This window comes from Rhynchophorus ferrugineus, unplaced genomic scaffold (genome assembly GCF_030347505.1).
Source record: "Rhynchophorus ferrugineus isolate W39M unplaced genomic scaffold, kcgeb_rfMv2 rfM7, whole genome shotgun sequence".
In the NCBI taxonomy this organism is placed as follows: Eukaryota; Metazoa; Arthropoda; class Insecta; order Coleoptera; family Curculionidae; genus Rhynchophorus; species Rhynchophorus ferrugineus.
Genome location: NW_027472586.1, coordinates 18,792,898 through 18,820,778, shown reverse-complemented (window position 1 = coordinate 18,820,778; position 27,881 = coordinate 18,792,898). Strand labels below are relative to the sequence as shown.

The window sequence follows — 27,881 nt, the reverse complement described above, 5'->3', positions numbered from 1 at the left end:
ATTTTGTAAGCGATGTTATTCACAGTACCCACACTAATATATAGGGCAGCAGCTATACGCCAAAAAATTAATATCATCAAGAATTACCTCTCTAACGTAATTTACGGGCTTAAAGAGGACCTTTATTATCTCTTCCTTTTCGAAATAACTTATTGATGCCGCAATCAATTTGTGACCCCGAATAGCTGTTGTTTTCGGCACTTTCAAACAAAATGATTATTAAGATTATTAAATTATTTATATGATGGAGCCATTTAAAATGTATAAAAATAATAAGTATGTATTAAATATGACTAATATTTTGAATAATTTAGCGTATGCGGTGTGCGAATCGAGGATTAATACAAAAAAATTAAATATATTTCTTAAACACTTTAAAATACATTTTAATTATTTTTTATAAGCCTTTAAATTTGGTACTTAATTCTAAAGATTTAGTACATTTTTGTAAATAAAAGTAAAAGTAAATGTTATGTATATATATCATACTGTCTACCATGAACATACCGAATTAAATCCTATATATTCAGGTGTTCCGCAAGGTAGTGTACTGGGTTCAGTACTGTATCTTCTGTATACGGCCGATATGCCCACCACAAAAATAACTACTGTAGCAACATACGCAGACGACACAACAATTTTAGCATCCCATGAAGATCGAATCAACCTGGAGCAAATAGAATTATGGCTGAAGACATGGCGCATTAAAGCCAATGAAACCACCCATGTAACGTTTACCCTGCGTAGAAGAACATGTCCACCAGTGAATATCAATCATCGTCAACTCCCCCAAGCAGAGCATGTTAAATATCTTGGTATGCACTTAGATCGACGTCTAACCTGGAAGAAGAACATACTCTCTAAGCGAAAACAACTTGGACTTAAATTATATCAAATGTATTGGCTCGTCGGGCGCAAATCCAAGTTATCATTAAATAACAAAGTATTGCTGTATGAGTCTATACTCAAGCCTATTTGGTCATATGATATCCAACTATGGGGTACCGCTAGCAAATCTAATATATCCATCATTCAACGGTTCCAAAATAAAGCGTTGCGTGCCATTGTTGATGCTTCGTACCATATTTCAAATAAAGTGATAGAACGCGATATTCTTCTTGAACCTATAACGAGTGTAATTCAAGGTGTTTGTGTGAAGTACTTCGAAAGAATGTCAATGCATCCTAACATATTCGCTAACCAGCGAAATATGCGATGTGGTAGTGAAGTGCGTAGTCTAAAACGTTTAACACCACCTGATCTGATCTGATAAGACTAATTAATTAAGATAATATTTTATACAGGAGATCGCTTAACGAAATGATTTTCTACATGCCATGTAGATATAATATAGACATAAGAAATACTTATTGCCTATAGGGCAGATTGTGGAATCACAAAGAGTAAAAAAAATATACTGTATCAGTGTCCAAGCGATATTTTAGAGAATTTCCTCCAGATTTTATAAGTAATCGATTTTAACGATGTTATCGATTACTCTTTTTATGTTGATTCCAGTTTTGTTAACAAACTTATGTCATTAATAAAATAACAATAATAAAACGTTGTTTACATTTTTTTATTATTTTACATGGCATTTTTTATATATTTATGAAGCATTATTCTCATAATTTCATCTACAGCATTTCCTTACGAAATATATTCATAGACTGTGATGTGAATTATAAGAGCAGCTGAATATTACAGCATTGCCAAATTCCAAATTGTAACGGAACCTCCTCCATGTTTGACTCTAGGAAGCAGGCAGTCCGGAATGTTCTTTTGGGATTCCTCGTACATAAACAGAACCGTTTATAGCAAACAATGTAAACGATGATTCATCCAGTCATACCACATTCTTTCATTCATGATGGTTTCACTACTTTTGTAACTACGTGTCGGCTTCTATTATACATGGTTTCATAATCTCAGTACCTTTTTGTCAAAACAGCTTGGCACAAGTGAGTGTTGATTTTTGCTGTCACTTTTTTCTCGACAATTTTATGTTGTTTGGTCACAATCCTTTTTAATGTTCGTCGGTCTCGTCGGTTTTACCCACTATTCCTCTTCATCGATGATATTTTACCATGTTTTGTGCATAGAGTATAATAGAAGTTTTACTAATATAGGCGAAACCGAAGAAATATTTTGCGTGGTCCATTCAATGCTGCCTCTGAGACGACGTTTTTGATTGGTTCATTTGAATTGGCCTTCAAAGGCATTTGATTGGCTCATTTCTACAACGCGATTGTTTGTTTGAGTTTGTATACGACGCCATTTTTGTGTGTCTGACATAAATTACTATTAGCAATTTTGTGTCTTAAATATAATCACTATTATTTGATTATAATGTATCTTCATGCCCAAAAGTGTTGTGTATCTAGTGTTTGTGCGGAAATAAAAAACCAGACAACCAACCTTGGAAGAAACAACCCAAGTTAGCTAGATTAAGGATGTGAGTGTGATTTAGTATTGCTTTTTGGTATGTTTTCTCCATTCTGACGTATATTGATTGAGATGGTTTAATAATCCGTTCCATAATTTTCACGATAACATTGTAGCAATAATTATATCTTGTCTCATTACATTTTTGTGTTGAACAAGTAAGTAAGATATTAAAAGACACAGACTTTCAGGTGTGCTGCTCTGCTTTCAGTATGAGGGAACTAAAAGATAGAAACTTTAATACATCTTATTTGAATTGACAGCACTAAGGAAATATGAAATAGGGAAAATAGGGAGCTATAGAGAATTTTAATTATATTTGCTACAAGATATATTATGTTTTCAATTAGATTGCAGCCATTTTTATATCCACATTTAATTATTATTTATTTATATATTTATATTTCATTATTTTTTATTTATATACCTAATATATATTCATTATATACTTATATTTTAGCTTTCTGATACTGTTTAATATTTGTATTTATATGAAATTTTATATTAATAAACAGTTTTGAAAAATGACATTTTGGTTTTATTTGAAATTTAAGTCGTCGTCGAATCGTCTACCAATGAAATGCTCTCTTAAAAAATATTTTCATGATGCCTGTAATGGTAATTTAAACTAACTGCGAAAGTAAGTAACTGAAATCGGGGGATTACACATTTTACGGATCGCTTGTCCTAACCGTGGCAGAACAAAGCGTATAATACACTAAAATATAACCTACAAGATTTAGCAGGTAAACTCACCAATACCTACGTGTCGCGTTATATAGACGGAAGTAATGTTGCCAACATGCAACAAGATGTACTATATTGCATAGTGTTCATATTATATTGTCTATCCCAGGTCAATCTTACATCGCGTTTCTTAAAAAAATCAGCCGAAAGAAGCCAACAAAAAAAAAGAATAAACTCTCTGCTAAAAAAATGTAAACTTCATTTTCAAGTGAATTTAAGATGTTCAAACTACAAATTCGTTACCCTTTGATAGACAGTCGTACTTATTTGCAATTGTCTTTGTTTACAAAGTCAATCCACTGATTGAAATACTCTAGATTTAATTCTTAGTTTTAGATGTTTGTGTAAAATGCGGTGATATACGTACCTTTAAAGACCTTTTAAGACACATAGTGTTTTTAATAGTTCTTGGCATGTATCGCTTTAACTTTAATTATTATTTTTAAAGTTCTATTGGTCTACTTAAACTTTTAACTTCTTGCTACAATATTTAAGAAACGAAAATCCCAAATATTCACCTCTAATAATATCTATAATATAAATATTCCATATTTCATTTAAATCATCAATGATAATTTTAATAATATTTTGTTCTTTGGCCTTGAAATAATTCATTATAACAATCATTCATATTCATTGTTAACATTTAGAAATTTTTATTAGTTGCAGAAAAAAGACTGGATATAAAATACACATCACAGCAAAATGAGATGTTTTCGACAATTATGTGTTGTGCTGAAGAAATCTATCCCAGACCTGATTTAAAGCTGTATCTCAATAACAGGTTTGAATATATGTTATTAATGCAATACTTATCTAATCTATATTTCTTCATTTGCAGTGAAATCGACAATACTACGCTCAGTGTTCAACTCAACAGTAATGGTCTATATACCGTAGCGTTGCAAGGTTTTGTTGACGATTTGGTGGATGGTGTAGAAATAATTTGTGAGTTACGTGTAATTGAAGCCAATTATACAGTCAGAAAAGAAGTTATTTATTACAGAGGTAACTATATCATTTCTATAAGAATTTATTTAATATAATTCTGTTTTTGTTTTTCCAGTTATCCAAGCGGTATCGTCTAGTAATGGGAATATAAAGCAACTAAACTTCTCATTACTATTCTTTTTATATGTACTGTTAATTTTTAAAGTGTGTTTTTAATATGTTTTCACTAACTTGGTAAAATCGATATTTTGTACGAATTTTTATATGGCTGTAAGTATAATTAGCGTTAATAATAAGTATAATAGCAATTAATATTGTATAATTAGCATATGAAGAAGCAAGTTGAAGAAAATTTTAACATAGAAGTATTGTAAACGTAATTTTAATATTGTAACAGATCTGATTCGAAATAAAATAGATAAGTTAATGAGTTTTTCTATTTAATAGGAATAATGTCATACAAAACAAAATGTTTTCCAATTCTTTTGAAGATATTCAAATCTGACTTATTAGCTGTAATTGCTGTGATTTATTAGCAATTTACGTGAAAAATAACAAATTAAAAAATACATCACCTTAACCAGTGTTAAAATAATCCCAGCAATTTTGCATAATACCTCAAAATTACCTGAAAAAGTATAAATTGAAAAATGAAGTCTTACAGTATAACTAAACTTGTAAATATTTTTATAATATGTTAAAGGCCTTCTGATTCATCAAGGGTGCTAAAACAAAATCAGATTATAATAAAAGCAGTAAACATCTTAGATCAATAGTTTATGTCTTGTTGAGTATATTAACAAAGTACCTATTTACAATAAAGTCATACCATTTCAAATTACGTTTTAATTTCCTGTTTACTTTCTCTCTCTCTCCCTCTCTCACTTTCTCTCTCTCTCTCTCTCTCTCTATATATATATATATATATATATAGTAAACAGACACAAATTTAAAATGTTATATAAATGTATGATATGTTTTATTCCTTACCAAAGAAACTTAAGTAATATATGCTCTAAAATAATGAATATATATATTTCAATGTGCTGGTCAGTCGGTTAAATACAAACGATAACAGAGTTGCTGTACTTCCAGCGTTTTTTTAAATATTGTTATTAAAATGATTATTCATAAGATATATGAAAACAAAATATATTCTAAATATACCACTTTAATAGATAATTTAATATGAATCTTTTATATATATTGAATTTTAAATGTTGCTTTAAATATTTAAATGAAATTAGCTTAATACTGTTAATACTAAAAAAAGAAAATAATTATATAAGTTATTTAGCAATAGATTTACTAAGTTATTTTACTTTAAATATCATGAGATTAAATTAATACTTAAAAATTATGGTTTTCACCTAAATTGGCTGAGGTGCTTGGTTTATTTTCTATAGATTTTAAATATGTTGTATATATTATCATAAAACATATGAAATAACATAGAGTATAACATATAGATCAATAATAACTCACAATAAAATAAAATGGGGTTAATTATATTTGGTTATTTATAACAATTAATATGTAATGAAGATAATGAGATATCTTGCATTTAAATTAATAAGAATATGTCTAATGAATGAAGTCCAAGTTGTCTATCGCCTATTCAGCGGATGCATTGAGTTATTACGTTCGTTTCTACTAAAATGGACAAACCCTTATAAGCAATAAACATGCTAGATTGCATGTTCTTTAATCTTGGATATTTGATACAAACAAATATTTGATATTTGATACATAAAAACGCTAAGTATATTAATAAAATTAACACAATAGAGCAGCTTCTCACAATAAAGTCCTCCCACTTAGTCAATAAGCTTGTTTATTTCCGCTCTTTGTAGATCTCTATGTAAGCAAACAAGTGTAGGATTAACTATTCAAGTAACTACTATAAATATATAATGATTTTACTGGTTATTTTCAACATATAAATATTCTAATACATTTTCTATTAATCTATATATTTTATTGCTTTTCATTGCAATTTAAATAATTGACAAACATTTATCTTTAATATAATCCATGTTGCTTGGAGAAGGAGCTTGGCATAAATATATAAATATACCTATATGTGACGTCAATCAGAATTAATAACGAGCAACAGCAAAATTAGCTTTACCTGGATGAATAAATAATATTCTACTGGATGAGGCCTTTAACGAAAAATAAATAACCCAAATTGAACCATTAAATTACTGTATATTAAAATAGGATTTTCTATTTTGATTACAGTAAACTCACAACGCCATTAGGCCAGCTCTATTTATATAGTCAATTATATCAAAAGCAGTGATCTTGCGTTGAAATTGCCGCACGTTCACTCAATCCTCTCGACCCGCCATTAAATCGTGAGCCTCATCCGAGCTACCAGTAAGTAGAAAGCAAACCTCTGTTTCTGCATACATAAATTAGAACAAATTTGCTCGTCATCGTCGATCAGACAGTCCTTTCTCGTTCAAAGGCTCTCCCGATACCCGGCCTTACGAGTCCTTTGTTCTATCTCCGGTCTTATCTTCCGTTTGCAGCCCTTTATCATTTATGCATCGGGATATGGCGGCACTTCGTCTGAGATGTCGTAACGCTAACTTTACATAGGACCAATCCCATTCAGACAATGCGAATCTTATGCAAAAATTATCGATAAGATTAATTCAGCTCGGCCAAGTGCTTCAGCATGTTTGTTAGAATGTTATTATGAATATAATTGTTATAAATCTCCTGTACTTTTATTGTATGTCGAAACAGTCTATGCACGTGCTAGTGTAATAATTTAGTAGATGCAAATATAATTAATAAAATAGTTGATTGAAAATGACGAGGTATGATGACAAAGACCAGCTACATCGGTAACATAAAATGTCAAAAGCTCACGTCCATATCCATCATTGTTTATTTTAAATTCAATTTCAAATTAAATTATGAGTGAACCAAAACCTCCAAGGGTATGTAGTGAAGCATTGAAGTAAATTTTTGTTTACTTCCTGTTGTAGGAAATTGACCCCGCATATAAGACATGCTTACAAGATGCCAGATATCACAATCAGAATGCGAGCAAATGGTGTTTCGCTTCCTTTGTGGACTATAAAAAGTGCCAAAGACTTCTAGGAGAACAGTAAGACTTATTATAGAATATTAATTATACTCAATGTTTGATATGTATTTAATTTGCAGGAGTGACTGTTGCATCCAGCTGAAGAAGATTTACAAAGCTATATGTCCAAATGCTTGGGTAACCAGATGGGAAGAGCAATTAGTAGAAGGAAATTTTCCAGTTGATCTTCCAGAAAAGAAAAAGAAATAAATAAGACAATGATATATAACAATATTTTCATTAATAGACTCATAAAAATAATAATGATTTATTTGTCTTGTTATACAATTTCTGTACAGCTTGCACTAACATTTTGTAATTCATATTCTACAAATATACATATACATTTAAAACAATAAAGAACTAACCATATTCAGGTGCATTATTAAATGTTTTTAATGAATTATTTTCAGATCAATATACTGGTCATATTTAAAATTCATAGAATATAATTGCATATATTATTGGTCATGTGGACTGAACATTTTAAAAAAATTGTTTGTCTTTTATTGCCATGGATTAGGGGATAAACCATACTGCCACACCTGACCAAGTACAAGAAGCACTCTATGCTTAATAAATTATTAAATATGATAGAGGAATCTAAGAATTAATATATGTAGTAAAATCTAAAGTATTATTTATCCAATTATGATTAATAAAAGAATAACACCAGAAGAAAATAATCAAGGTATCAAGGCATCAACTCTAGGAATTAAAAGGCATATGGCATAAGTAATGGCTATTTATGTATTAGCATGATGATAATTGAGATATACAACTATAAAGATAACTTGTAGTAGTAGTGTGTAGTGTTATGTAGTAGTAGTAATCTAAACATTAATGTTTTTTATTATATATTGGTGTTATTCAAAAGGTCAGCTATATAATAGATATACAATTGATGTGGGTCTACTGATATTAATCACAATTTCCAAATATGTGTTTCTATATTATTTTACTGTTCTATTACTATTTACTAAATGTACATAGTACCTAATGATTGGATATCGTGACAAAAGATAAATTTTACTATTTCATAAGAAATATTTAATGCACTTAGTCGTTCATAGATTATCATTAACTTCCTTATATGAATATTGTTGAAAATAGTTTATATTATTGCATAAATTAATAATATATTACTGTCAGTTATATTGGTATTATAGTATAATATTGAGTCCAGTTATATTTACATTTGTTTTTTATTGATTCAGATAAAACAAGTTTTTTTATTGTCTATATTGTTTCATTTCTTCATTTTCTGATAGTTTGGCTTAGTGAATATTACCTATATATCTGTATAAAATATCATCTAAGGGGTGTCAAATATATTACAGTACAGTTATATACATGGTTTATTTAATGATTATATATTATTGGTACTTTCCCAAATATTTGTAGTCAAAAGGAGATAGCCATCTATGACAGCCACCCATGTTATTTTGAATCACATATTTCATAGTATAAGGATTCTGGTTGTTTTCTTCTTCCCATTTTTTCTTATTTTCCATCTCTTGTAGCATTTCATGAGACACTGCCATAGCTTTAAATGGCAATTTATTGGCTATATCTGTAAGAAAACTTTCTACTTCCTTAAATTCACATTTCCCACCCATCTCAACAATTACTCTTCCTAAAATAAAATTAAATAGTTGTATCAACACATTTACTAATATTATATTTTTATATACAATTTACCTGCTTTAATTGGAGTTACATAGTGATCAATAGCACCTTTACCTCCACCCATTCTCATTCCTTGGCCTTGTTTGGTTAGTGGCTGCCAGGGAGAATCTACCCTCCATATTGCAAACATTCTATTCACATCCATCTTCCGGCCAATAGTTAAACGAATCATTTCATAATGCCCCCATCGTAACCTTCCACCTCCTAATGCCTAGAAATTATTTTGTGTAACACTAACAAAACAAGCATAAAAGCTTACTATGATGCCAAACTGTTTGTGCTGTAGTGTTGTGTGAACATCTTCAGGCCCTCTCATATATCTTAAACGCTTTTGCATCTTTGGTGGTTTAACGTTTGGTGGTAAAATAGGAATTCTATCCATAACGCGCAATTTTTTTCTATCAGGAAACTCCACATCTAAACGAATTTCCCTCATTAATTAATACTTTGGTAAACGCATTTAAATAACTCACGATCATATTTTTTAGGTGACTGAAAATTTTTCATTCCACATATTTGCATAATTGAAATTGAAGGAACTAAAAAACATAAATTGTAGCTTGGATTAAATGTATTATCATAATCAAGAATATACCTCTAAAACATAATATTTTTTGTACATTCATTTTGTATGTTATTAAGGTTCCCTCTTAGAAAATGTCCCATTCACAAATGTTAGGTTATGAAGATATTGAACATAGAAAAAAATATTGAAGATATTACCCTAAAGCAGGCAACACAAAATGCATCGAATTAAAAATATTCCCAAATTAAACAAAATATAAATGGGCTAACTGATTATTTAGTTAGATTTATACACTAAATAGATAGAAATATCAAAGATATATAGATTAATCTCTAAAGGTTCGTAATTTTTTATAGGTGCAGTTTACCCATTCCCCAAATTTCTAGGTAATCACAGAAGGAATCTGTATCGCTTATTAATCAACAAGGTTTACTAACGGTAGATGGAACGCTATGTAGTTTCTCGATGTAGTGTTAAAAAATATATAATAGCAGAAGTTAATAACACCTATTTTTTAACTAAATGTGTGCAAAAATGAAGCAAAGATGACGGTGAAGGTGATTTTTTGGTTGCGTATTTTAGGTGGTAGTCATCTTAATAATACAATTTTTTGCAATCTATTAGACTTAGTTAAATAACATAATTAACACTAATAATTATATTATTAATAAACATGAATCTAATCAGCAATATTTTATTAAAAGAAACGAGTTCTTTTATGGAAAGCAGAGGGAAAAATAAAGTTTTTATGTTTACAATTCTCATGTTGTATAATACACCAATTATGCAACACTTTATTACTAAGAGTTGTTATTGCGGTCACCTAATGTTGAGGCGGCTCTCCCATTATAATATACGTTTTATGAAAAAGTAATCTCCGTATTTATATATATGAAAAAGTAATCTCCGTATTTATATTTATTTATATATATGCCGTATTTATGCTTATGCATATATTTGATAACGTGATAAAAGTATGTGTGATGTGATGAAAGTCCTATGAAATCCAATATTTGTTACTATTTCAATAGGCGTTCAATAAAATAATTTGTAATTTATTTATAACATCATATTAAATGAATGGATATCTGTCCAAAATATAGCCTTCAAGTATTAGAGCTTTTATGTCATCATCTTTTTCCCCTCTTTTATTCAAAGGGTTTACTTACCATAGAGTAATATAGAGTAAACTCAATAGGGGTCTCTGGAGGAAAAGTTTTGCTTTGCTCAACCTCCAGATAGAGTAATATAGGCTATAGTAGTAATTTGATTGGCCAATTTAAATCTACATTATAGGCACCTGTAAGAAGACATTTCGGTAGGAAGATATGTGATTGGTTCTTTGATAGAGTTAGCCTGGCAGGTGCGGCACGTGACACCCTGAAGTTACGTCTAATTGACCAATAAAATTTAAATAATATATAATTTAATTTCTGAAATAAATTTATTAAATAAAATTCAATGAATGAAATAAGATATACAATCGTAAACAAAAAGAACTTTGGAGCAAATCAAAATTACTTCTTCAGTCTTATCCCTTTTTCATATTTGTTTAGTGCCATCAATTTAATCTATTAGAAATCAATTAGAGTTCAGTCGTTTTGTTTTCTTATAGTGAAAGCAAATTTTTGAGTCTTTCCCTGTTAAAATTTTTGTTTACCTAGTTTGTCTAAAATTATATGGCGTAGCTTATTATTATTAATATTTTATCTGGAAAATCATTATGTAGTGTTCAATTAAAAGGTTTTAAATGTAATTTTTTTTAAAGATATTATCGACGTGGCAAAATCACGGGATAAAATAAAAGAGAGTGCTCAAAGACCTACAAGAGTATAATAAAATTATTTTCTGGGGCATATGATATATTGCCTTTATTCGTTTGTTCGTATAGGAATATCTAGAATTGAAGTTATAGAGTCATCCCGTCTTAGTATGCAACGTAAGTCATCTAAAGGGCCCTCATGTTCACCCTCTTCATAATTTCCTAAAGGCGAATGAGAAGAAAAATATTAACTTATCATAAGTGCTTCAAATAATTTAGTGCAATAAATTTTGCACTGTTTAATTGAATTGAATTTCGGTTAATCCTCTCTTGGTAGCCTTGCATTCAGGAGTTATTATTTTGGTCGAGTTGCAACTATTGATGCAAGACGAAAAGTATGTATGTAAGAAAGGGGATTAATTTCTAAAATTAAAAAATAAATATTTGATATTTTATATAATATAAATAAACTTACCCCAATTTACATTGATTGATTATTTTTGATTTTATTGATTTTTAATACTATTAACTATTTTTTAATGACAGCCAAATACTTCTTCGGATGAAAACGACTTTGCATTTTTTTACTGTCAAAATTTCCTATAAACTTAAATCTCCATTTATAATAATACATTTCGCTTATTCGTATTCGTACAGTAAGTTCAATAAGATCCTTTCTATTTTTAATATAAAATAGTTTCAAGTAACAGGTCAATTGAAATGTCCACGGCCTGACACATAGATGGCGCTACTAGAATTAAATGCATATGTTTTGTAGTTATCCCTAATCCTCAAAAGATGCGTGTATACATTTCACAGCTGTCGGATCATTAGTTTGTGAATTATAGCATTTTGAGTGAAGCAACTTTTGTTATTGTGAATAAAATGGATAAAAAGGAATTTGGCGTATTGATAAAATATTGCTTTTTGAAGGAAAAAATACAGTTGAAGCAAAAGTTTGGCTTGGTGCCGAGTTTCTGGATACTGTCCCAGGAAAATCAACCATCAGGGATTGATATGCTAAGTTTAGACGTGGTGAAATGAGCACCGAGGACGGTGAACGCGGTGGACGCCCAAAAGAGGTTGTTACCGACGAAAACATTTAAAAAATCAACAAAATGACTTTGAATGACCGTAAATTGAAACTGAATGAAATAGCAGACACTATACAGATACAACTGAAGGTGTATATCATATCATTCACGAATATTTGGGTATGAGAAAGCAGAGTGCAAGGTGGGTGCTCCGCGAGCTCGCTTTTGAACAAAAACAACGACGAGTTGATGATTTGGACCAGTGTTTGAAGATGATCAAGCGTAATAAACCAGAGTTATTGCGTCGATATGTGACAATGGATGAAACAAGGCTCTATCATTTCACTCCGAAGTCCAATCGACAGTAATCGAAGTGAATTGCACATGATGAACGGAGCGGGGAGAGTGTGGGAAAACGCAATAGTCGGCTGGCAAGGTTATGGCGTCTGTATTCTGGGATGCGCATGGAATAAGTTTCATTGACTATCTTGAAAAAAGAAGAACCACCAACAGCGACTACTACATAGCCTTATTGGACCGTTTGAAGGACGAAATCGCTGAAAAAGGGCCGCATCTGAAGATGAAGAAAGTGCTGCTTTACCAAGACAATGCATCGTGTTACAAGTCAGTAAAAACGATGGCAAAAATCCATGATTTAGGATTCTAAATTGTTTACCAATTGTTTACCAATTGTTGCAATCTATTAGACTTAGTTAAATAACATAATTAACACTAATAATTATATTATTAATAAACATGAATCTAATCAGCAATATTTTATTAAAAGAAACGAGTTCTTTTATGGAAAGCAGAGGGAAAAATAAAGTTTTTATGTTTACAATTCTCATGTTGTATAATACACCAATTATGCAACACTTTATTACTAAGAGTTGTTATTGCGGTCACCTAATGTTGAGGCGGCTCTCCCATTATAATATACGTTTTATGAAAAAGTAATCTCCGTATTTATATATATGAAAAAGTAATCTCCGTATTTATATTTATTTATATATATGCCGTATTTATGCTTATGCATATATTTGATAACGTGATAAAAGTATGTGTGATGTGATGAAAGTCCTATGAAATCCAATATTTGTTACTATTTCAATAGGCGTTCAATAAAATAATTTGTAATTTATTTATAACATCATATTAAATGAATGGATATCTGTCCAAAATATAGCCTTCAAGTATTAGAGCTTTTATGTCATCATCTTTTTCCCCTCTTTTATTCAAAGGGTTTACTTACCATAGAGTAATATAGAGTAAACTCAATAGGGGTCTCTGGAGGAAAAGTTTTGCTTTGCTCAACCTCCAGATAGAGTAATATAGGCTATAGTAGTAATTTGATTGGCCAATTTAAATCTACATTATAGGCACCTGTAAGAAGACATTTCGGTAGGAAGATATGTGATTGGTTCTTTGATAGAGTTAGCCTGGCAGGTGCGGCACGTGACACCCTGAAGTTACGTCTAATTGACCAATAAAATTTAAATAATATATAATTTAATTTCTGAAATAAATTTATTAAATAAAATTCAATGAATGAAATAAGATATACAATCGTAAACAAAAAGAACTTTGGAGCAAATCAAAATTACTTCTTCAGTCTTATCCCTTTTTCATATTTGTTTAGTGCCATCAATTTAATCTATTAGAGATCAATTAGAGTTCAGTCTTTTTGTTTTCTTATACTGAAAGCAAACTTTTGAGTCTTTCCCTGTTAAAATTCTGTTTACCTATTTTGTCTATACCCTGTCTGGCGTAGCTTATTATTATTAATATTTTATCTGGAAAATCATTATGTAGTGTTCAATTAAAAGGTTTAAAATTTAATTTTTTTTAAAGATATTATCGACGTGGCAAAATCACGGGATAAAATAAAAGAGAGTGCTCAAAGACCTACAAGAGTATAATAAAATTATTTTCTGGGGCATATGATATATTGCCTTTATTCGTTTGTTCGTATAGGAATATCTAGAATTGAAGTTATAGAGTCATCCCGTCTTAGTATGCAACGTAAGTCATCTAAAGGGCCCTCATGTTCACCCTCTTCATAATTTCCTAAAGGCGAATGAGAAGAAAAATATTAACTTATCATAAGTGCTTCAAATAATTTAGTGCAATAAATTTTGCACTGTTTAATTGAATTGAATTTCGGTTAATCCTCTCTTGGTAGCCTTGCATTCAGGAGTTATTATTTTGGTCGAGTTGCAACTATTGATGCAAGACGAAAAGTATGTATGTAAGAAAGGGGATTAATTTCTAAAATTAAAAAATAAATATTTGATATTTTATATAATATAAATAAACTTACCCCAATTTACATTGATTGATTATTTTTGATTTTATTGATTTTTAATACTATTAACTATTTTTTAATGACAGCCAAATACTTCTTCGGATGAAAACGACTTTGCATTTTTTTACTGTCAAAATTTCCTATAAACTTAAATCTCCATTTATAATAATACATTTCGCTTATTCGTATTCGTACAGTAAGTTCAATAAGATCCTTTCTATTTTTAATATAAAATAGTTTCAAGTAACAGGTCAATTGAAATGTCCACGGCCTGACACATAGATGGCGCTACTAGAATTAAATCCATTTGTTTTGTAGTTATCCCTAATCCTCAAAAGATGCGTGTATACATTTCACAGCTGTCGGATCATTAGTTTGTGAATTATAGCATTTTGAGTGAAGCAACTTTTGTTATTGTGAATAAAATGGATAAAAAGGAATTTGGCGTATTGATAAAATATTGCTTTTTGAAGGAAAAAATACAGTTGAAGCAAAAGTTTGGCTTGGTGCCGAGTTTCTGGATACTGTCCCAGGAAAATCAACCATCAGGGATTGATATGCTAAGTTTAGACGTGGTGAAATGAGCACCGAGGACGGTGAACGCGGTGGACGCCCAAAAGAGGTTGTTACCGACGAAAACATTTAAAAAATCAACAAAATGACTTTGAATGACCGTAAATTGAAACTGAATGAAATAGCAGACACTATACAGATACAACTGAAGGTGTATATCATATCATTCACGAATATTTGGGTATGAGAAAGCAGAGTGCAAGGTGGGTGCTCCGCGAGCTCGCTTTTGAACAAAAACAACGACGAGTTGATGATTTGGACCAGTGTTTGAAGATGATCAAGCGTAATAAACCAGAGTTATTGCGTCGATATGTGACAATGGATGAAACAAGGCTCTATCATTTCACTCCGAAGTCCAATCGACAGTAATCGAAGTGAATTGCACATGATGAACGGAGCGGGGAGAGTGTGGGAAAACGCAATAGTCGGCTGGCAAGGTTATGGCGTCTGTATTCTGGGATGCGCATGGAATAAGTTTCATTGACTATCTTGAAAAAAGAAGAACCACCAACAGCGACTACTACATAGCCTTATTGGACCGTTTGAAGGACGAAATCGCTGAAAAAGGGCCGCATCTGAAGATGAAGAAAGTGCTGCTTTACCAAGACAATGCATCGTGTTACAAGTCAGTAAAAACGATGGCAAAAATCCATGATTTAGGATTCTAAATTGTTTACTCATCCACCGTATTCTCCGGATCGGGCCCCCAGCGACTATTTCCTGTTCTCATATCTCAAAAGAATGCTCGCTAGTAAGACATTTTCGTCGAATGAAGAGGTGATTGCCGAAACTAAGGCCTATTTAGAAACAAAGGACAGTGGTATCGAAAGTTGGAGGGTCTTTATAATCAGTGTATTAACCTTGATGGAAGTATGTTGAATAAAAAAACTAATTTTGCCAAAAAAATATGTTTTACTGTGGTTGGCTGGGGACTTTTCACTCGACCTGTATTAAAAGTTTTTAACCTAACTTCTCTACATTTCACAATTCATGTTGTTTTATTAGATAGAAAAAAATATATTTATGAGAATTTTAAAATTAATTTTAACGTCTGATAATATAGTTATTTCGTTACTTACCTGTGTTATTTGTCTCTTTATGACGTTTCCAACGAACTAAAGTTGAAAAATTACCGGAATATTTTCTAGTAGGCGCCATAAAATAATTATGATATCTTCACTTGATTAATTAAGAAAGCGGTACTAGAACCATTTATAAAATTCCTATCTATGCCCACGATCTCCAGCCTTCATTGCAGGGATTTCGGCCAGTTTTCTCGTGCTATTTCCGAGGAAATTACTCTACTGGGCACGCAAAAATGGGAACGACCGTTATGATGGATCATCGTCGTTGTTTCACGTGACGGAACAATGTGAATTTCAGGGATTCTATTCGTGGAAAATCTGGTTAATTTAGATTCGGCTCTGTATTAACTAAATGGCGTTACCACATTAACTGTGACATTCTCTAAATTAAATATCTTGAAATCTGTAATAATTTCAAATCTGCCTCGGTAACATTTTCTTATTGTTATAAGACTAGATTATAAGGTTGGCATAACTATACTTCTATGTTTTCTTGTCATGTTGTACTTCAGAGTATTTGTTTTTCATAAAGCAAATAATCAAAATGATAATGCAGACACATCTAAAACAATAATGATAAATATATCACTACATAGTATAAAACAAAGTCGCCTTTTCTGTCCCTATATCCCTATGTGCGCTTAAATCTTTAAAACTACGCAACGGATTTTGATGCGGTTTTTTTCAATAGATAGAGTGATTCAAGAGGAAGGTTTATATGTATAATACATGCATAATATACTAAGGCAACATTGCTAATTTTAGAGGTTTCTAACGTGATGTCATAAATTAACCTATTTTTCAGGATTATTTAGCAATTAGCAAAAACGCTGCCTAACCCTACGAGTTAGATCAAATTAATGTACTACAGTATTGTACACCATAAAAAGGTCTACAAAAAAGTCCGCGATGGTATATGTTTATCTTTTAGGGATAACCCACATTAACCATTTTTATTGTTTACTTTTTACGTGAGAAAATGGCTTATTTACGAAGCTATTTTAAGCAATACGGCATTAATCCTTATCGAATTAAGTACCTTAAATACAGTGTGCAATTAATATAGATCAATATGGTTCCTTACAGCATGTAAATTAAACAAATATTTTCGGAGATATTACAAATTTAAAATTTGCGTTTAAAAATGTGTAATGTAATAAAAATTGTATGAATTTAGATATTCCAAAGATAGCAGGAAATCTTCATAGTAAGTATAGGGGAAGAGGAATTGTTTTACTCCAAATTGAATGCGTGCAGGCCAAGGGCAGTAATGAATGAACCAAAAATACTGGATCGATTTTAATCATGTTTTCATTGAGTGACATAGGCATATATATTTTATGCCCGTGCAAAGTCGGAGCGGGCCGCTATGTTTTTATATACAACATTCATATTTTTTCTGTAGTGTATTTAATTTAGTATCAGCATTGCACCCGTGCGAAGCCGGGGCGGGTCGCTAGTCCAATAATAACTAATGATCGGCCTATGGTCGATTAGGTCACAATTAACATCGTTAATCATGTTTCTGTCATAATAGGGAAAAGAGAATAACTTAATAATAATACCTTATATCACTAAAACTTGTTTTGACATTATCTTAAACATAAAATCCGAAAAATATAGTAAAAAACGTCTGCATATTAAAATATGTGTAAATTAAACCAACCCCAAGAACTAACACTCACTAACTTTTTTAACTTACATTTAATTATATCTAATTTCCCTTAATTTGGAATAATCAATAAAGTATTAATAAGTTTAAATTATATTACTACATTACTGAATATTATAACAAAAATATCATGAGTAAGATTATTTTCTATAAATGCAACAAGTTCAGAACATCAAATATACGTATATATGATTTTTATTTACTTTTGTGTTATGTTAAATAAATATGAAATACTAAATGAAGTAATACATAATGGAGCACATTAATTAAAACAATAACGAACACAATTAGGCACTATTTTTTACAATATAGAAATTATATTAAAGTAATGTATTTCTAATCAGACATTGTATAATCAGTATCAGTAGACATCTTAATATTTCTCAGTAGTTTAAAATATTTAGCAAATTACTGTTAATAATTCACAATTTCTTGTATTTGACCCATATAGACAAATTATGTAGTTAATTTCACTTTATCTACATATTTTCATTACTTTATTTATGCATTAATATAATTTTTATCTTTTATACATATTGTTCACCTAAAATATATATTATAAAGTTGAATATAAAAGCAGGCTAATGTGATAAAAGAATAATTTCTTTACATATATTTTTAAATAAAACTGTATCGTTAAAACAGTAAAACAGTAGCTGTCATTTTTTTCCTGTCAGTAAATTTATTTACTTCATGCTATCATAATAATGCTATATAATATTCTGGAATCTCACCATTACAGATAGCTCATGTATAATTTATTTTCTATGGCTTTCGTTAATCTACTTTCATCTGCATCTGCCTTCTACTTTCTACGTTAATCTGCTTTCTAGTTCGGTTCTAACCATCGCAGGTTGAAAAAATTTCGCCAAGCCCATTAATATATATATATATATATATATATATATATATATATATATATATGTATTAAGTTTACAAAGTGTATTTGTATATGCACCATCGAAATTTGTGACGTCAAAACGTCGCAATGTTGCAGAGTTGATCTGAGTTTTAATGCAGTTTGGCTTTGACCTACAACATTTTAATCTAAATATAATAATTACACAAAAATACTATTATCAAATATAATTTATTTTAACATTATAGTACATCTAATGCATATATCATCGAAGGACTTAAAACAACAAAAAAGAACATAGGTAGGTTTGTAGGTTAGAGTTGTTTTATTATATTTCCATTTAACTTTTTTCCACACCACCTATGATGTAGAGTTCTAGGCACATACTTTTAAGTAGTGGTATCCCCCTGGAGGCCTAATCCACCTAATTAACAACTATATATCAAAGTAATGTATTTTACTCTCATTCGAGAGTAAATTTACGTTTTTACGTTTAGTTCTTGTTTCCTTCGATGATGCGTGTATTTACCAAGTCATCTTGATATCACTGCATTTTTTATTTCTTCTGCTACTACCTGTGTACACCATTCTTGATAAAATTAATTACTGAATTCTGCCTAATGCATTTACTATATCTACAAAACAGTTAGTATTCATTCTCTCTTCATACATTCTAACCTAATGCTCATGTTTAATTCTGAACAATTACAATCATATTTGTGCACACAAATCTTTCACGCCCTACAATACCATTTTTTGCTGTTAAATTATATTAATTACCTGTTTACCTTTGGTTATTTCCACTGTTTTTATCACTCTGTCTCAGGAATTTCCAGCATTGCACAGCATTATCACATATCTTAAAAGTTTCTCTTAGTCGATTTCACTTTCCGAGTCACTGTTAAAGTCAATCACTAAACTTAATATTCAATCTGTCTAAAACGTTTTCACGACCATTTGTAAATTAGTTCCTCTGTATGTCTTATCGAGTTCATCCAAATCGAAAGTGTTATGGTCGACAATGCTTCCTTCCACATATCCAAATAGCTCTTGATGGAATATCTTTCTCGACCAGCATGTCTATAATAATAATTCTTTGCTACCCCCCATATCTACTCGATTGGATTGAATACACACTGATAAGGAGAAAGTCGTAATACTATGTGACCATATTGTTCAGCCATCTGATCTACTTTATATCTTTGTTCGGGCTTATTTTTTAAGAAAGTAAATTGCAAAAAACGCAGTGGAATATGTAATTTATGTTTACCTAGTAACAATTTGGAATAGTTCAGTTTTTATCATAGTCTCTTCAAAACTCAATTCATGTCTTGAAAGCCATTCCCTCATTACATTTGTTGATGCTATTGTTGGGATTTTCTCCATCAATGTGCTATGATACGATGCATATGGTCCAAAATAATAACTGATGGTTCCTCCAGGTAATTTAACAATTGATTTTCAAACAATAACAAAAACATGTTATGGTTCATTTCTCCATGGTAGTAGTAGGAAAACACTAATTCTGCACCAGGAATAAACGATTCTTATTCCCTTCTTGAACAACAATATATCTACAATTAATTATTACACTAATCAAATGCTACTGTAATTTTTTTCATCAGTTATTGTTGTCTTTATACTTTTTTTCTGTCACTGTCTTGCCAAGAGTTTCATATCCAAGTTTCATCAAGCTACACAAATTCAAATAATATATCTTCTTTGATTTGATTGTACGCCATTAAAAACTGAATTTTTAAGGCAATGTCTGGAAGTTCCATTAGACCTCTTCGAGGGTTATCTTTACTTCATTTAAATCTTATGCCCTGTAAGGGTGTATGAAGGGATATCTTATATCCCTCAAAAATCTGCATGTCACTAACTCTTTTATGAATACTTCGTTGGTTACTTCGTTCATCAGTCAATTATAAAGCCTATTTGGAGCTATTGGGTGCAAATATGGGGTTGCACTAAAACATCAAACTACCTAGTAAACAAACGCACCCAAAACAAAGTTCTACGATTAATTATTATAATGCTTATGGTTACATAGCGATAAGTATAGGAATAATTAAATAAGGATATAGGAGTTCCCCCAAGAAACTACCCTGTGGAACTCCAGCCGAAATAGGTTTAAGTGTTGAGAATGCACCTTCATGAGGGACTCTAAATTTTCCTTCGAAAATATAGACAGTAATTCCGCGGTAGCAATTTTCTCATGTAGATTAATCCCGAATGTCATAACCGGTCAAAAGCTTGTGAGACGTCCAGGAATTTTGTAGGGCAGTATTTGTTTTCTTCGAGCGCCTTTTCAACAACCGCTGTTTCTCTGTGCACTTGGTCGATTGTCGAATGGTGATTCCGAAATACAAACTTTTATTGAAATCCGGTATTTCTATAAAAGTTTTTATACGTTTTAACAAGAGTTTTTTAAATAATTTTGATATCGCAGGTAGCAGCGAAATAGGCCTGTAAGATCCAACTTGGTCTGACAGTTTGTCAAGTTTTTTAAGCATAATTATTTGAGCAACCTTAAGACATTTCGGAACATGCTTCAGTCTCAAACAGGCAATGAATAATAAATATATATCAATATGATTATTGCTATTCATGACAGCTCTGTTGATAACCCAGGTGAAATATCATCAAATCCAGGAGTTATTTTATGATTGAGGTTGTTGTCAATGTCAACAAAAAAATTAGATCAAATGACGTTCAGGACGACATTTTTAGGCCCATAAATCACCATATATATAGTCCGTCCAATAAAACAGCCAATGCTCGTCATAGATACAGTCGAATATAATAGCAATTGCAGTTTGTAAAAGCGTAAAATTAATTTTAAACTCGGACTGAATTATTCTTTCTTATTTTATACTTGTTAAAACAGATAGAATGCTGTCTGATGCGTTGGAACGTATAACCTAATCAGTCTATAGTATTTGGATTGTTACTGGTCGGCAATGTTGTCGAATGTCTACAAAATTTTTCAAAACATTAGCGATAATTCGACTATGAATAAGATAATAGGGGACTCTTCTAGCCATTAAACTGTGTTAGAGAGATTAGTATTGATACATTAACTATTAAGTTGCTGAGGATTCTGGTGAGAATGTTCTTTAGCATGTTGCAGCTGCACAGAATATTAATACGACCAATGTGGCTAAAATCCCTAAAAAAAGAAATGATCATATAATGTTGGATTCACCAAGAGAACCAAAAGAAAGCGCCCACATACGAAGTGGGTGACGAATCAAGATCACCTTGATTTTAGTTCTTTTCGTGATGAAATTTATGAAATGTGATAAAAATAAAAGCAGTAGATAGTTTTTTCAATATAAATATAATTTAATATAATTACTTCGGACAAAAATGTTAGTATGGGAAATATTCTTAGAAGCTCAGGAATATGTAGTTTTCTAGGGATGTAGGTTAAATGGTGTAAAGATAACCCACGAAGAGGGCTAATGGAACTTTCAAACATTTCGTTCTAAGGAATATAACTTTTGAAAGTATATAATAAATTTAAATCTGTGTATCTAGACGAAACATGGATATTCCATGGGCTTATGGGAAGACACTAATAAAAAGTCTAAAGACAACAAAAGTTAATAGAGAAAGATTAGATAAATTAGAACAATATTTGATTAGGTTTGGTTAGTCATAATATTTTTAAATAATATATTGCATATATATCATTCTTCCTGCTGGAAATTGTGATGAATTTATTGGTGGAGTTGCCTTAGTGTTTTCCTCCAAGTCCAGGGGAAACAACCATGGAGAAAAGAACCAAAACATGCTTTCGTTCTGGTTTGAAAATCAGCTGCTGAAGAACTTGGATTAACCATCAGTTATTGTTATAGACAATACATCATATCGTTAGCATACTGGTGGGAAAAATTCACAAGTGGATCGACATATATTAAATTTCGAACACATTACATTAGTATTACTACTTCCAAAATAATTTTGACCTTAACCTAATTATCCTGTCAATCCTCCCGTTGACCATCGCTTAACATCAAAATAAAAAAGTACTCAGTGTTTTCTGTTCCCCCGAAATTTCCTACAAATAGCGGTGAATGTAAACTAAATTAACCATACACGTAGCTACAGATATGTGACTATAAAGGCATCGATTCGAATCTCGTTTATTTAAGCAATGTTTCTGCAATGAAGCGAAGAGATATGATTGGATTTTATTGAAGACAGAAATTATCTTAATAGTATTGTAACAATAAAATATATATTTTCTTGTCCAGACAGTCTTTATTAGACAGAAATATTCGACAAAACAAAAGGTACACGCACATTTTGATAACAATAACGATAAGATCCATTAAGGGTATAAGGTGTTGATCCACGAGGCCAGATAGGTCGGGAAAGGAATTTTAAAATCGGCAGCCTTTCACGTTTCCATGAAAACGAAGGTTTACGAGTCTGTAAGTGCTGGCTGCTAAATAGGCTTTTTATGTCGAGAGATTTTCGGGTTTACTGGTTATTGTTGTGGAAATTTACTGTCGAAGATGTTTTAGATAATGATACGGTCGTAAGTCGGCTTGTAAACTGATTTTTAACGGCTAATTTTTGTCTGAATCGTTATTTTTTTATGGCCGTTATAAAGGGATCAATTCTGGTTCGTTTTAAAAGATGAAAATATTATTAACTTAATAAATCTATTAATATTTATAAACATATTTGATTATAGTGATCCTTCGATGATCGCAAACATATTTTATTTAAATTATTTGTTTAATTTTTTTTATTATTATATATTATAAAAGCCAGAAGAAGGTGACAATAAACTAAGGATAGACAATGCTTAAAATTATTAAAATAAAACACTAAGGCTTAGGGGAGAAATCAAAAAACTAAAGGACGATTCAATAAACACCTGTATTGAAGAACTATCAATATATAAAGAGGCCGATTACTCGCTTTCGAGAGCGATCAGAAAAACTGAGAGGCATGTAACATCTCTAGTTTGGTCCCGACCTTCATACAGTTAAGACGTGTTTTTTCATTTCCGAAAAAGAGTCTCTGTAAATATCAAATAAAATTACATCTATATATTTTTTACGTTCAATTTCGGTTAACGGTTTCAAAGAACTCCCAGGTACGGGATACGGTGAAACGGCCAACCCAAAGTGAAAGAAATACGTGCTCTCAAACAAAAGACGTTCCCCGTTTTCCAAAAAGGGAAAAAAGTGAAAGTTAGTGAAAAAAACATTTAACTATAACAATACAACATGATGGACAACAACATGGATTTGAATATATTATTAAAAGAAAACGAAGAATTAAGAACGAATAACGAGCGTCTGATCCAACAACTGTTGCAATTATCTAAGGATATGGCTGCTATCCGTTTGCAACTGCAAGGTCACATGCAAGATACACCAAAAAAACATACTAATATTGCAGAAAACTACTACACTGATGAAGACGAACTAGCATTAGAGGTAGGGGAACAGTCTGACTGGACCAAAGTAACAAACAAGAAGGATAAATAGAGGAAGAAGTCAGAGATGACGCCTTCGCCAATCGCAAAAAGTGCTAATATTAAAAAAAGAAGCAAGAAGACAAAATCCCTCTGCCCCCTCCGATCAAGATAAGCAATGTTGGCAATTTTAATTTATTTAGATCACAAATAAAGGGAGTAGCCTATGACCGAGTGCACTTTAAAGCTTTGTCTATCGATGATATTAACGTAATCCTTAGTAATGAAACGGACTACAGGAATGTAAAAAGCATCTCATTGAGATGAAGGAAAACAATTCATTCAATAAATTCGAATACCACACTTATCAGTTAAACAGTGATAAGTGATATAGAGCAGTCATTAGAGGTTTTTTATTAGTGACCGTCATGCCTATAGCGAAAAAGACAACTAATGTAAATGGTGAAAAACAAATTAAAACTTTTCCGTTGTTCTACGTAGACATGACACAAAACGAAAATAATAAAAATATATATGACAAATTATTTACTAAACTGTAGGATAAAAGTGGAACCACCGAAGTAAAATAATTATATACCACAATGCACAAACTGTCAAAATCTTGGACACACTAAAATTTTTTGCAGTAGGGAACCAAGACGTGTAAAATGTGCTGGTAAACATCACACAACTCAGTGCAGAAAACAACGCAATAGTATAGCGATTTGCGTGTTGTGCAATGGAAAAAGTTACCCTGCCAATTATAAAGGATGTGCAGTATATAAAAAAAGAACTCCAGCCAAAGATAATTACAGCAGAACAACGCTTAAGACAAATTGACAAAGCCAAAAACTCTGAAATAACATCTACAGTTGAAAATAAAAAACCCAAGAAACCGTAAGATCATCGGTCAAAAATATAAACGCCACCAAAATATTAAATGATAAACAAATAGATACGAAACCGCACAAAACTGCGGCCAACGAGTGAACTATCGTCGAGATGATGAAATTGTTCAAGAAATTCCAGACTGAAATGAGACTGAAATTCAGCCAGTTAGCAGACAGGGTGGAAAAACTGGAGAAATCGGGATTGAGGAAAACTACTCAAAACAAGCTAAAGAAAAACAAAAATGAGTAATTCGTTACATTATAACTTGGAACGCAAACGGACTAAATCAAAGACTCCGGGAACTAGAATTATTCTTAAAAACAAATAACAGATATAGCTCTCATATCGGAAACACATTTTTCAAAAAAAAAACTACATTAAAATACGGGGTTATGATGCTTACTGGACGCTACATCCCAGTGAACGGCTTCAGGGCGCGAACCCACTTACTGGCCAACAAACAGTAATAAAGTCCCAGACCTGCTGGATTTCTACATAACAAAAGGCATCTGATTAAATCAAATTAGCACAGAAAAGTTGTCCAATCTAACATCTGATCACACTCCAGTATTGTTAACACTGGGCGCGACAATCCTAAGAAAAGCAAAAAACTGTAATCAATATACTGACTGGGACAAATTCAGATTAATACTGCAGGAACAAATCAGTTTAAAAGTAAGACTTAAAACTATAGATGATCTTGAGCAACAAACAAAACATATAACTGAACAAATTCGGTCAGATGCAAAATATGTTACCCCAATAGCAAGAGAGAAATTAGAATATGAAGTACTTTACCCCCTCGAAATTAGAGAAATGATAAAAGAAAGGCGAAAAGCTAGAAGAGTATGGCACAGAACCAGAAATGCCGCAGACAACTCCTTTCAATATAATTAGTAATCAGACGAATCAAAAGATCAAAGAATATAATCAGAATTGCTTTCAAAAGTATGTAAGTGAATTAAGAACACAAGCAGACAAAGATTATTCGCTATGGAAAGCAACTCGAAGATTTAAAAGACCAATTATTCGAGTACCACCAATTAAAAATGGTCGAAATGAATGGGCTCGACGCAACGACGAAAAAGCTGAATTGTTCGCACAATACTTAACTAACATATTTCAACCTAATGATATAGAATCAACCATGGATACATCATCGTTTATCAACCCGATGTAGATCTAAATCTAATTTCTCCACTGGAAGTTACCATTGAAATTGATAACCTCAATCCTAAAAAGGCACCTGGTATAGATGACATTTCACATGGATTATTGAAAGAACTGCCACGAAAAGCAGTATTTATGTTGACATATATATTTTGCCTGTTTAAGGCTGAAGCATGTCCCGGAATGCTTTAAAATGGAATAAATAATTATGCTCAAAAAACCTGACAAACCTGCAGAAAAAGTGGAATCTTACAGGCCTATTTCGCTACTGCCTGCAATATTAAAGCTATTTGAGAAACTAATATTTAAACGTGTTAAACATTTAGTAACAATACTATATTTCCGGTTTGGTTTTCGAACTCACCATTCAAGAATCGATCCAGTGCACAGAGTAACTGCGGCTATTGAAAGAGCGTTTGAGGAAAAGAAATACTGCCCTGCAATATTCCTGGATGTCTCACAAGTTTTTGATCGGGTTTGGCATTTGCGATTAATTTGTAAGATGAGCAAATTGTTGCCGCGTAACTATTGTCATTTGCTTCTGACACTGCTGACATTCCAACAACAAAAGAAACACTTCTCGGAACCTTTGCTGACGACACAATTATTATGGCAAAAGATATATAGGGCAATAGAAAAAGTGCAAGTGGCAGTAAACAAAACTTACAAATGGACGAAAGATTGGAAAATTCAACTTAATAGCCCCAAATATGTCCAAATTAATTTTGCATTGAGGCGAAATAATAAAAACTTAATTATATCACTCAATGGATGCCCGATTCCCCAAGCAGAATCAGCTAAATACCTTGGAATCCATCTTGACGGTAGATTAAATTGGAAGCATTATGTTAGACAAAAAGCAAAACACATTAGAACCAAAATAAAACAACTATACTGGTTAGTCGGAAGATACTCTCAACTTGATCTAAAATCAAAGAGGTTGATCTATAATACAATTATAAAGCCAATTTGGATCTATGGGGTGCAAATATGGGGTTGGACTAAAATTCAAATCAACTAGTCATACAACGCTGTCAAAACAAGGTTTTTCGATTGATTACCAAGGCCTATCGCTACGTAACCAATGAAAAGCTGCACGATGACCTGGAAAGCAAATGGATTTGTGAAGTTATCCAAGATTTCGCCTTGAAACACGAAAGAAGATTACTAAATCATACTAACGTGGAAGCAATACAACTGCTGAACAGCGCGCAGGATGTCAGGAGATTGAAGCGAACAAAACCATACGAACTTATATAAAGTGTATACATTTATTGTAAACTATAGCTATACGTTAATAATTAATAAATAATTATAATTTTATAATTGAGGAATACATACAGATGTATTTTCTCGCACTCGTCTTGCTTGTTAATTAATCCAAGTACATAGGAAAAGTAGTAATAAATTAATTGTAAATTAAGATTGTACTAAGCGTATCTAATAAAGATGTTATAAAAAAAAACATCTATACTACCTATAACAGGCAACAACGGATCATGGGCCAGAGACAATGAACAAAAAGTAAAGCTCTTTGCTAAACATCTGGCTGAATTCTATACTTCCAATCGTGAACCATGTCATAACTAATAATGATAGCTTAAAATCATCAATTATCACACCAGTAAC

The 27,881-nt window shown here is 31.4% G+C and overlaps 3 protein-coding genes and 1 long non-coding RNA gene across 4 annotated transcripts in view; 2 read left to right on the top strand and 2 right to left on the bottom strand.

Moving 5' to 3' along the window:
* LOC143199677 (uncharacterized) overlaps window positions 1-4,474 on the top strand; it is a 46,224-nt gene extending 41,750 nt beyond the window's left edge. Inside the window, exons 4-6 of the mRNA XM_076409657.1 lie at window positions 3,856-3,976; window positions 4,034-4,200; window positions 4,259-4,474. Coding sequence (XP_076265772.1) covers window positions 3,856-3,976; window positions 4,034-4,200; window positions 4,259-4,359 — 389 coding nt within the window. The 3' untranslated portion in view covers window positions 4,360-4,474. The remainder of the gene's footprint in view (window positions 1-3,855; window positions 3,977-4,033; window positions 4,201-4,258) is intronic.
* Window positions 1-27,881, bottom strand: part of LOC143199680 (uncharacterized) — a 769,697-nt gene that overhangs the window by 168,926 nt on the left and 572,890 nt on the right. The gene's annotated exons all lie outside the window — the stretch shown is intronic.
* Window positions 6,990-7,559, top strand: COX6B (Cytochrome c oxidase subunit 6B). The gene is made up of 3 exons (XM_076409659.1): window positions 6,990-7,097; window positions 7,146-7,267; window positions 7,327-7,559. The coding sequence occupies exons 1-3, from the start codon at window positions 7,074-7,076 to the stop codon at window positions 7,454-7,456; spliced, it is 276 nt and encodes a 91-aa protein (XP_076265774.1). The 5' UTR covers window positions 6,990-7,073; the 3' UTR covers window positions 7,457-7,559.
* Window positions 8,587-9,656, bottom strand: mRpL16 (mitochondrial ribosomal protein L16). Its single transcript, XM_076409658.1, has 5 exons — window positions 9,531-9,656; window positions 9,409-9,474; window positions 9,195-9,352; window positions 8,948-9,146; window positions 8,587-8,882 (listed from the first exon to the last, which is right to left on the bottom strand). The coding sequence occupies exons 1-5, from the start codon at window positions 9,559-9,561 to the stop codon at window positions 8,623-8,625; spliced, it is 714 nt and encodes a 237-aa protein (XP_076265773.1). The 5' UTR covers window positions 9,562-9,656; the 3' UTR covers window positions 8,587-8,622.

What these genes read in the sequence shown, in the direction of transcription:
- COX6B (XM_076409659.1), top strand. Translation starts at nt 7,074, where the DNA reads ATGAGTGAACCAAAACCTCCAAGG. An exon ending in GTGAACCAAAACCTCCAAGG is followed by an intron (nt 7,098 to 7,145) that starts GTATGTAGTGAA and finishes TTCCTGTTGTAG; the next exon opens with GAAATTGACCCCGCATATAA. An exon ending in CAAAGACTTCTAGGAGAACA is followed by an intron (nt 7,268 to 7,326) that starts GTAAGACTTATT and finishes TTTAATTTGCAG; the next exon opens with GAGTGACTGTTGCATCCAGC.
- mRpL16 (XM_076409658.1), bottom strand. Translation starts at nt 9,561, where the DNA reads ATGAATGTACAAAAAATATTATGTTTTAGAG. An exon ending in AAAAATATTATGTTTTAGAG is followed by an intron (nt 9,475 to 9,530) that starts GTATATTCTTGA and finishes TATGTTTTTTAG; the next exon opens with TTCCTTCAATTTCAATTATG. An exon ending in TGTAACTCCAATTAAAGCAG is followed by an intron (nt 8,883 to 8,947) that starts GTAAATTGTATA and finishes ATTTTATTTTAG; the next exon opens with GAAGAGTAATTGTTGAGATG.